The 11425-nt window shown below is 51.7% G+C and overlaps 1 protein-coding gene across 2 annotated transcripts in view; it reads right to left on the minus strand.

Annotated features, from left to right (window-relative positions):
- LETM1 (leucine zipper and EF-hand containing transmembrane protein 1) overlaps positions 1-11425 on the minus strand; it is a 38397-nt gene that overhangs the window by 12305 nt on the left and 14667 nt on the right. For both annotated transcript variants that reach the window (XM_032333591.1, XM_032333590.1), the window contains exons 4-6: positions 6715-6858; positions 5925-6062; positions 5021-5224 (exon numbers count right to left, since the gene is read on the minus strand). In XM_032333591.1, coding sequence (XP_032189482.1) covers positions 5021-5224; positions 5925-6062; positions 6715-6858 — 486 coding nt within the window. The remainder of the gene's footprint in view (positions 1-5020; positions 5225-5924; positions 6063-6714; positions 6859-11425) is intronic.

An 11425-nucleotide genomic window follows, 5' to 3' on the forward strand; every position in this document is an offset into this window, starting at 1 on the left:
GGATTTTCCCCTGTGTTGGGGGGATGCAGGGTCCAGAGGCCCTAGCCCCCACATCATTTAAGGTCAACTATGTCCCTTCCGATTACAGCTCCTCCTCCAGGCTGAGGGCAGACGTGCTGGTGGTGAAGTTCTCTTAGTTTTCCTTCTTCTGAGAATGTCAATTCACATGCCCCCCCCTTACAGAATATTTTCACTGGGAACAGGATTCTGAGTTGGCAGGGTTTTTTCCAGCAAGTGAACAATATTGTTCCACTTTCTTCCGGCCCCTAGTTTCCACAGAGCACCTTCCTTGTGGGCCAGACACCACTCTAACGCTGCTGTTGAAATCAGTGATCTTCAGTGTTGTTCCATTTGACAATGACTGTCCTCCTGTGGATTTCTTTGGGTTGATCCCACCTCAGGTTCACTCAGCTTCTAAAATTTGCTGATTCAGGTATTTTACTGAATCTGAAAAGAGTTCAGCTGTTATACCTTTCAGCACTTTCCTGGCTCTGCCTTTCCTCCTCTCTTTCCAGAACTCTGACAAGTATGTGAGATGCTTTCCTTTAGTCCCCATGGGTGGCTGAAGCCCTGCTCATTTTTTTTTTTAAGATTGTATTTATTCATTTGTGAGAGAGAGAGAAAGCACACAAGCAGGGGAAACGGCAGGGGCAAAGGGAGGAGACTTCCTGCCCAATAGGGAGCCTGACATGGAACTCAATCCCAGGACCCTGATATCATGACCTGAGCCAAAGGCAGTTGCTTAACCGAGTGAGCCACTCTGATGCCCCCACAATGTTCATTTTTTTCAACTGTTTTCTCAGATGTTCAGATGGGTGATTTCTATTGTTTGATCTTAAAAGTTCACTGGCCCTGTCTTCTGTCCTTTCACTTTTGCTATATAAGGGACCTATTTTGGATTTTTTTTTTTTTTAAGATTTAATTTATTTATTTGACAGAGAGAGATCACAAGTAGGCAGAGACACAGGCAGAGAGAGAGAGAGGAGGAAGCAGGCTCCCCGCTGAGCAGAGAGCCCGATGCGGGACTCGATCCCAGGACCCTGAGATCATGACCTGAGCCAAAGGCAGTGGCTTAACCCACTGAGCCACCCAGGCGCCCCCCTATTTTGGATTTTATTTTTTACTTCTAAATTTCCATTTAGTGGGATGCGTGGATGGCTCAGTCGGTTGAGCATCTGACTCACAGTTTCGTCTTAGGTCATAATTTCATGGTCATGGGACTGAGCCCCACATTGGGCTCCATGCTCAGGGCACAATGTGCTTCAGGTTCTTTTTCCTTCCCCTTCTGCTCCTCCCTGCTCATGCTTGCACTCTAAAATAAAATCTTTATATGAAAAAAGAATTCCATTTGGTTTATCTCCATTTTCTTTGCTAAGACTCTTCTTGAACGTGGCTACGGGACAGCAGCTGCTTCACAACTCTTGTCTGGTGTCTCACGTCTCTGCTGTCTCCATGGGCGGCCTTTTCTCATTCACTCTGAAAGCCTTCAGTTCTTCTTTTCTCTCTCTCTTTTTTTTTTAAGATTTTATTTACTTATTTGACAGAGAGATCACAAGTAGGCAGAGAGGCAGGCAGAGAGAGAGGGGGAAGCAGGCTCCCTGCTGAGCAGAGAGCCTGATGTGGGGCTCGATCCCAGGACCCCAAGATCATGACCTGAGCTGAAGGCAGAGGCTTAACCCACTGAGCCACCCAGGCACCCCCTCCTTTTATGGAAAGATTTTAATCTCTCTCTCTCTTTTTTAAAGTTCCCCATGGATCCCAGTGTAGGGCTTGAGCTCAGAACCCTGACATCAAGACCTGAGCTGAGATCAGGAGTTGGACAACAGGTGCCCCATTAGGAGTGGTTTTCACTTTAAACCCAGATGTTTTAGGTATCAGATAGGAGACCCTGGATCTTGTCTCGGTATTCAATCTTCGCTGGCCCCCTTGGACACCACTCTGGCACAGGAATGGTGTGTCACATTCTAACCAACTTTGACAGATTTTGCAGTTTGTCTGGCATCTACTGACCAAACCAACAAGCCTACGTGGATTCAGTCTCCCCCGTGGCCTGGCTTTCGAGGGAATGCAAGAATCCTGTTTCAAACCCTCCAACCACAAAGCCCTAGCCACTCCTCCCATGAGAGGACTAAAGGCCAAGCCCCAGGTCCTCCCTCGCTCCTGTTTCCTAGTTCCCAGGTGTATCAAGGTCTCATCTGGCCCTCAGTGGGGGCTCTGCCTCCATTTCTAGGGCAAATGTGAGTCATAAGCTCCCTTGATGGCTGTCCTCTCTGGGCTACCTCTCGATTATACCCACAAATGACATCCATGGCACAGCCTGGAATAAGCTAGGTACCAGTTCATTGTTGCCAGGCCCCCATTCAGCCTCCACTGAGTCCCAGAGGATGCACCTCTGTTTCTGCTGGGTAATGGGGATTTGAGCTCCGGTCTTCCACCAGGGCTCTCCATGCCTCCTGGGCTAGGAGCAGGTAGCCCAGCTTGCTCTGGACACCATCCCAGTGGGATGCAGGGGGAGCCTTGGGAATGGTCAGGTGGAGGAGGAGGTCCTGGCCCCTGCTCCCTGCTAACACTATGCCCGGGTGAGCAGGGTGGCTCAGCCCCATTGGCCAGCCTTCCTGGACATCATCCTGGCTGTGACATCCTCAAAAAGGCAGAGGTCTCAGCCCTCAGCCAGCAGTACACATGGTGGGAGTGACAGCATCTCCCTTGGGGTCTGGCTGAACTACAGAAGTTACTGCCCCAAGTCCCCTGTCCTTTGAAACAGCTCCTTTCCTGTCCTCTGGCCAGAAAGAGCATGCTTCTGTTAGGGATTTTTTTTGTTTACTTTTTTTTCAAAAGATTTTAACTTTAAGTCATCTCTACGCCCCACATGGGGCTCCAACCTGAAGCTCTGAGATCAAGTGTGACACGCTCCAGCAACAGAGCCAGCTGGTGCCCCTGTCACAACTCTGAGGTCTGCACGCATCAGCACCTCTTCATCTCTTCAGCTCTGAGGTACAAAGACCCACCTGATTGGTCCTGAGGTCTCAGGGTCTTCTCAAACTTCTTGTGTGTTTGTCACTTAACATCAACACCCAGGGGAAAGGAACCCCATTCCACCTTCCCAATGGTGGAGGTCCAGCCGCTGTCCTATGTTACAGGACTCTGAGGCACTGAGCAGTGGGATGACTTGTCCAAAGTCATACAGCAAGCAAGTGGGCAGGACTCAACCCCAGGCCACCTACCCTTGAGGTGCCTCTCCCCAGATGGGGTGGCAGAGATTGAGGGCAGCCACACTGCAGGCTGTCCTACGGCCACACTGTGGGCTCCTCCACAGCCACACAGCAGCCACACCCTGCAGGCTCCCACACAACCACACAGCAGGCTTCCCCGCAGCCACACGGCAGCCACATGGTAGGCTGTCCCACAGCCACAAAGCAGCCACAGTGTGGGCTCCTCTGCAGCCACACGGCAGCCACAGCACAGGGCTCTCCCAGTCACATGGCAGCCACAGCGCAGGCCCCCCAAGTCACATGGCAACCATAGTGCAGGCCCCCTCAAGTCACATGGCAGCCACAGCGCGCTCTGCCAGAGTGGATGTCCAGAGCACCCTCTGAGACAATCTGCACCATGCTAAAGAAAGGGTTTCTTTTCAGTCTCATAAAAATGCAGATACTCTGCTACTTCTAGCTACAAGGAGGAGCCAACTATCACCGGACCCACACCCCTGCTGAGAGCTCCTAGAAAAGCCAGATAAAACACACAAATACACACCCGGTGGCATCAGGAAGCTAACACAACAAGGGCTCAGGGACAGCGAGATGATGTGCCTGGAAAGGCCAGGCAACCACGGAGGTGTGGGCCCTCCGTCTGTGAACCCCTGGGGACGTGGCAGCATCTGCTGACTCTTAGTGCAGGCTGAGGTGAGACATCTCACCAAACTAAGATGACAGCTGGAAACAAAAGGTTGCTTGGTAGACAGGCCTTGAGGGCCGCTGCCCAGGGAGGAGGAAGGTGGGAAAGAACCCTGGTATTAGGCCCTCCAGCTGAGCAGCACAAAGGCGAGGAGCTGGGAAGAAACTCTTCACAAAGCAGAGGGGCCTCCAGGGCCCTGCTGTGCAGGTGGCACTATAGGGAAGGGCCGCGGTAGGGCTGTAGGATGACCAGCCCTGATCGCAGTTAGTGACCCCCAGGTGACCGGGCCCTCAAGAGACTTGGGTGGGCCCCTCTGGGAGGATGACGGCAACAGCTGGAAGCTTGGAAACTTCGCACGGACATATCTGCGTTCAGGAACAACTAGACACTGCAAATGCACAAGCCTGAGAAGATGAAACAAAACAAACGAAGACCTACAATCCAGTTATCAGAATAATCAGACAGGAACTATGACGAGCTATTCAAGAAAGTGGAGCACAAGCGGTCTGGAGCAAAGTCTGAACACCTCCGAGATGTGCCTAGAGAGCTAGGAGGACATCAGACGCCAGACACTGTACAGCAAGCACTGCTGGAGAAAAAGAAGGGTGTTTCAGGAGCTCGCGCCAAAAAAAGTGCACTGGAACCATGGCAGGGCAGCCGCTGGGCTGCGGGCAGGCCAACCATGACACAGTAGTCAGCATAGCCCTGGGAGCAAGCTGGTTGTAGGCCACTCTTTTTATGAAAACTATCAAAGATCTGGAACAAAAATCCATATTAAAAGATGTTTATTACAGTGCTGTCTCGGATAGCAAAATATTAGCGAAAGTGATGGTTAATAAATTCTGATGTGTCCACATAACGAAATGTTAGGCAACCGCTGCCACTCATCCTTCTAGCAAACACTCAGTGACACGGGCAGGTCTTCTAACATCCTGCCAAGTGACTAGCTGTTGGCGGGATGGTTCCAGCGTGATTCCAGCAGACATGCACATGCTTTCAGTGTGCGCACACAGAGCATGGCGGGGGCCAAATAGCCACGACTGGGGAATGACAGGGCCACCAGAGCTTTAGAGTGAGGACATGGAAGGCGCCAGAAGAGGCAGAGCCGCGACCTCAAGCCACTCACCTTGTCGTCAGCCTTGATGGACCGCAGCCTCATGGTGAGCTGGAAACGCAGAAAGTTGTTGGTGCCAATGGACTGGAGCTCCAGCAGCTTGCACAGGGCCACCAGCTGTGGCCGAGTCAGGTTATCCAGGGTCAGCTCATCCTCAAACAGCTTGGAGAAACGCAGGATCTCCTCATTGCTGGGTCTCTCGCCAGTCTCTCGGATCTGCAGGAGCAATCATGTGGGTGAGCCCTGTGGCGGGGGAGGTGCTCCCCAGTGCCACCCTCAGACTTGGACCACAAGCCTCAAGTGAAGAAACAAAGGAGGATAAGGTGAAGAGCCCCAGACCATGCACGCCCTCCCTTGGGTCCACCCTGTCATCACACTCCTACTGCGGAGGAGTCCCTGGAAAGCTCCAGGCCCTGAGCACAGCCGGTGCTAGCTCCCTGCAGACGAGGCCTCCAGGCAGCACATGGCTGCCGACCACCCTGCTCCTGCCCAGGCCAGCCAAGCCAAGGCTGCTGACTGGCAAGAGGCTCCCACTGTGAATGTAGCTGGCACCCCCTAGCCTGGCCCTCCAGCACGTCACTGCTGCAGGGTCTTAGTTCCTCATCTGCCAAACTCTACGTCCCCTGGGGCTGCTGCAAAGTCTGGAGACACCATGGCGAATGTCAGTGAAGTTCAAGTTCTCAGTACAGCAGGCTTGACCTCCCTGAGTACGGGGTCAGGGTGGGGCTCCCAGTCAAACCCCCTTATGGCACCAGCCCACACCTGTCTGGGAGACCCACTCTTGCCGTGGGTGGTAGAGCAGAGGGAAGAAAGGAAGTGAGGTGTGCCCCACGTAGGACGGGAGCAGCCCTGAGGCTCTAACCAGCATTCGGGACCGGTGGGCTGAGGCCACCAGGGCCCCGAAGCATCACGGCACCTTCTGGAAAAACACGGAGAAGTCTTTGGTGGCGTTCCCCTTGGCTGCCTTATTCTTCAGGGCCATCTCCTCAATGGTGTCCTGGAGGAACTTGGCCAGCTCCAGCTTGACCCGCAGCTCCTTCTTCAGCCTCTCCTCCTGAGGGTCAAAGAGGGGGTGCTTCACTCCTCTGGCCTGCACCCCGGCACCCCCACGGCTTCCCTGGATAGCACCAGTCAGACCAGTTGCTTCCATTCCTCCAATGGAAACCCCAGCACAGAGTTCATGTTACTCCTCAACCCAGCACCACCCACATTTCCCTGAACAGTACTCACTCCCACCCAGGTGCTATGCATTCTGAGACTTTCTTTTCTAGTTCACAGTTTTAGAAAATATTTGTGTGGCCTCTTACAGCAGGGGTCGGCCAGTGAGAAAATATTTGTGTGGCCTCTTACAGCAGGGGTCGGCCAGTGACGCTCTGAAGCTTCATGGGCCGTGTGGCACGAAACCAGTCCCTGGCTGTGGGAGCAGCCGCCGCCAGCCTGGCCTACAGCGGGTTGGCCCAGCCCTCCATGGGGTCTCACCCCCACCAAGAGCCTCAACCCGTGCCCTGAAGAGGTGGGCTAGAGAAACCGTATGTGAAACAGGTTTAAAGAGAAGCATCTCTGAAACCCATCCTTGACTCCTCACAGTGCAGCCGGGCTGAGTGAAGGAGACACACAACACCTGAGCATCAGCCACGAACAGTGCAGAGGTCGTAACTGTGTCCGTAGCCGCCCTGCCCTGAGTTCCCGCCCCCGTGGCCCCTCACCTTGATGGACTGGGTCTCAAACGTAGACGGCAACATGTTGGGGAAGAGCTTCACAGCGACAGGAAGCAGGAACTCCATGAATGGCACCACCACAAAGACCAGGAAGGGGACCAGGCGAAAGAGGTCAGCACATATCCGGAGAAACTGGGCAAAGGCGGAAGGGATCAGAGGGTGAGGCAACGTCAGTGCTCAGACGGCCGTCAGAGGCGTGACCACAGGCACCGCCTGCCAGGAATCAGCGAGAGCGTGAAGTTCCAAACAGCTCTACCGATTGCTCCCAAAGCCGGCTCTTCCTCCCGTGTCCAAACCATGGGAAGATAGCCTTCAGAAAGGAGGGGTAGAAGCTTGCTGTAGGAGCCGCCCCATCCCTTTGTGCCCTGCCCACTGGGGCCAGGGGGGTCCTGCTCAGCACAGATGGCCTGGCACAGCCATGGTACCGCCCACGGGCTTGAATGCCATGGGAGAGGAGCAGCAGGCTGATGACCTGCCACTGCTGGCACCAGCAAGGGCCACCAGGGAAGGCTGTGGCCACACTACCCACCCCACCTGAGTGGCAGAAAGAGTGCAGGTTTTGTGTTTCTCCAGATAGCCTGACTTGAGCCTGCACCACACAGCAATGATCAGACAAGCGTCCAAGGGCTTCAACGACAGAAATCAACTACCAATGAAGCCATTAAAGAAACGCACAAACTGAAATCCCCCAAAACCTGAGACAACACTCCCTGCCAGGCCCCCAGGCAGTTCAGCCTTTTCTTCAGTCATGACCAGCCAATGACGGTCTACACTCACAATTCTCCAGCCTCCCAGGAAACAATGGCACCCTGTGCACATATGTGCGCACTTCCACTGTCACGGCCTGCTCTGTGCTTGTGAAGAGCAATGTCACTCCTAGAAATGGCTTCATTTTGGCCTTGTCTGACACTTCCGACTGGGCTTCAGGGGTACATCCCCAATGGAGCACGGCTCCCTGAGGGCTGCAACTGCTCCCAGCCGTCAGGAGCCACCAGCCTCTCGATTGTCCTGCATATACGGAGGACACAGCAGAGGCTCTTCTCCCCAGACCAGTCTCTACTCTGAGGGTCACATAATAGGGACCCCCAACCTGAACCTATCTCATTTACAAACCTCGCACATTCACTTTCCTATTTATTGTCAAAACCAACTCATGGATTCCTCTGTTTTTTCATTTGTTTACAATTCATTACTGTTTTTATTTTTATACTCAAATGGTCCAAAATTAGACCAAGGAAAGACCCTTTCAGTTAAGGTGTTTTTTGACTTCATCCATTAATTTTTTTGTTAGTAGTTCTACTGAGGTTTAATTTGCATTCCACGACATTCACCACTGAGTGTGTCGTTAAATGATTTTTGGGTAAATTTACAGATATGGAACATGTTTGTTGTGCCGTAAAGCTCCCCATGTCCGTCTGTAGTCAAGCTCTGTTTCTACCCTTAGCCCAAGGCAAATAGTAAATTGACTCGTTTCTATAAATTTGCTTTATTTGGACATTTCCCATTCACGGAACAGTACAATATATTCTTTGATGTCTGACTTCTGTCATTAAGTACATGAACATTTAGGAAATCTGTCCTTCTGGTGACTTCACCCCTTCAGCACTGTGAATGTGGGACACCAGGAAGACTTTGTCCATCCCTGGTCATCTCTGCTTTGCAATTACCGCAGAACGGTGCTCACGTGCCTGTGCTGGTTCTCTTCTGCCATCAGCACCACTTCCCTTCCCCACTGGGTCACCTGGAATTTATCTGTGTCCTTACACTTAAGGGGTGTGTCTTGTAGACTGCACAGAGTTGGGTCTTGTTTTTTTATCCAATCTCATAATCTCAACCATTCAATTAATAAAACTGGAAAAAAAAAAAAAAGGAAAACCGTAGGATCATCTAAACAGGTGTAGAGGGGCCTGGGTGGCGCAGTCAGATAAGCAGCTGACTCATGATCTCGGCTCAGGTCGTGATCTCAGGGCCATGAGATCAAGCCCCATGTCCATCTCCACAGTGTGCAAGGAGCCTGCTTGAGATTCTCTCTCCCTCTGCCCATCCCACCTCTCCCCAAAACAAAACACTCCATCACAACAAAGAACAGCGGACTTTGGTAAATCTGTAAGACAAGATCAATACATAAAAATCAGTTGTAGCCCTGGGGCGCCTGGGTGGCAGTCGGTTGAGCGTCCAACTCTTGGTTTCGGCTCAGGTCCCGGTCTCAGGGTGGAGAGATGGAGCCCCTCGGGCTCTGCACAGGCGTGGAGTCGGCTTGGGTTTCTCTCTGTGTCCCCCCCACACTCGAGCACATGCATGCTCTTTCTCTCTCAAATAAATAAATCTTTAAAAAGTCAGTTTTAGGGGCACCTGGGTGGCTCAGTGGGTTAAGCCGCTGCCTTCGGCTCAGGTCATGATCTCAGGGTCCTGGGATCGAGTCCCACGTCGGGCTCTCTGCTGAGCAGGGAGCCTGCTTCCTTCTCTCACTCTCTATCTGCCTGCCTCTCTGCCTACTTGTGATCTCTGTCTGTCAAATAAATAAAATATTTAAAAAAAAAAAAAATAAAAATAAAAAAATAAAAAAATAAAAAGTCAGTTTTACTTCTATATATAGTAGAGCCTTGAACAACACAGAGGCTAGGGGCAGCAAATCTCCCACCCAGTCAAAAATCCATGTATACATTTTGACTCCCCAAAAATGTAACTGCTAGGAGCCTCCTGTTGACAGAAAGTCTCAGTGAGGACAGGGCAGTTGATGAACAAGCATTTTCCATGCTGTAGATTTCATCTGCTGTATTCTTACAATAAAGCCAGACAAAAGAAAATACTAAGAGAATGATAAAAGAAAGTACATTTGCAGTAGTCCATATATTTTTTATATGTTTAAACATTTATTTAAAAAATCCACGTAAGTGGATCTGCACAGTTCAAACTTCTGTTGTTCAAGGGTCAACTGTACTAGCAATCAACAACTAGAAACTGAAATTTCAAAAAGTCCTTTTATCTACAAGAGCCAAAAGATGGAAGCACCCAAGTGTCTGTGGACAGACAGATGGACGAATGGATGGACAGACAGATGGATAAACAAAATGGACACACAATCCATACAATGGAATGTAATCCAGCCTTAAACAGGAAGGACACTCTGACACCTGCCCCCACTGGGATGGACCCCAAGGACACGGTACCGAGTGAAGTGAGCCGGTCGCCAAGAGATGACACTGTGTGACCCGAGGCCCTCTGAGGAGCCAGGTTACAGGGACAGGAAGTAGAGGGTGGGTGTCGGGGGTGGGGAGTTAGTGTTTCGTGAGGGGCAGAATTTCGGTTTGGTGAGATGGAAGAGCTCTGGAGACGAGGGTGGCCCCGCTGAGCAGAGAGCCTGATGCGGGGGCTTGATCCCAGGATCCTGGGATCATGACCTGAGCCGAAGGCATAGGCTTAATGACTGAGCCACCCAGGTGTCCCTTTTCCTTACTTTCTGACACAGGCTCATCCCGTAGCACCATTGGTGAGCTCTGTCTCTGAGAAGCCCCAGTTCCCCTTTGTGGACCCATTAGAAGCCAAGGGCTGGGGGCCAAGTGTGCTCACTGCTACTAGGCTGTCATGCCTGCCACACCTGGTCACCAGCTGAAGGGAGCAAGAGGCTGGAACCGGTAAGAGTCTAACAAAGCTGAGAAACTGTGGTAATTCTCGATCACATGTCTGCCATCAATGGCTAGACCAGCAAGTTTATTAGCCTAAGAGCATTGCCGCATGGTAAACATCAGGGATCCAACATGCGCCATCTGAAGCCAGCACTTGGCGAGAAGGCTCTGGGAAGAAGAGCAGTGAACACACTGGAGAGGCAGAGAACCAAGCCTGCCCAACAGCCCCCAGCTCCCCAGAGCCCCGGGGAGCCTACAAGCCAGGCCCTAGCTGCACTTCTCCACAGAGAGCTCTGCCAGATATCAGCCGCACGTCGTCCTGGCTGGAAAACCAGGACCCCGGGGCACAGAGAGAGCACGCAGCTACTTCGCCGAGCAAGAACAGAGGCCGAAGACAGCACCATCTCTGCCCGCACAGCTGCTCAACACATGGTCAACAGACACACGCTGTGGCTCTGGACACACACTGCTACCTCATGGTCCCTCCTGCTGACTGCCACTCGGAGTCATTTCCGCGGGTAAGCCACAGCTCCTGTGACAGAGCCAGAAGCGCTCCTTCCACCAAACACACAGGCCCACAGGGCCGAGAGTCAGAACACAAAACAACTCTCCAGATACTTGTGTCACACAGGAACCCCAGACAGGTCTGTCACTCTCTGTTTAACAAGATAAGCAAGCATTCAATAGCTGCATGACCTAAATTCACATTTCAAATGTACCTCCTGCTTACACAAATTATTCTACAATCTCTTTGCCTTTGTAAACATAACTTAAGAGTCACTTTTCTTTAATTATCACAACTGCCAAAGTTCTATTCAAATTCAAAGTACCTATAGGACCCTAAACCAAGGGAAAATAGCATTGCTCCACAGACCCTCTCCTTAATGCTGGCAATGGACAGACATACCACCTCGGCCAAGCCCATGTCCACACAGGGACCTTACCTTGGGATGTGCTCATCTGCTCCAACTCTGTTTTTTCTTTTCCTTTTTTAAAAGATTTTATTTATTTATTTGACAGAAATCGCAAGTAGGCAGAGAGGCAGGCAAGGGGTGGGAGGAAGCAGGCTCCCC

Source organism: Mustela erminea, chromosome 2 (assembly GCF_009829155.1).
Source record: "Mustela erminea isolate mMusErm1 chromosome 2, mMusErm1.Pri, whole genome shotgun sequence".
NCBI classification, from domain to species: domain Eukaryota; kingdom Metazoa; phylum Chordata; class Mammalia; order Carnivora; family Mustelidae; genus Mustela; species Mustela erminea.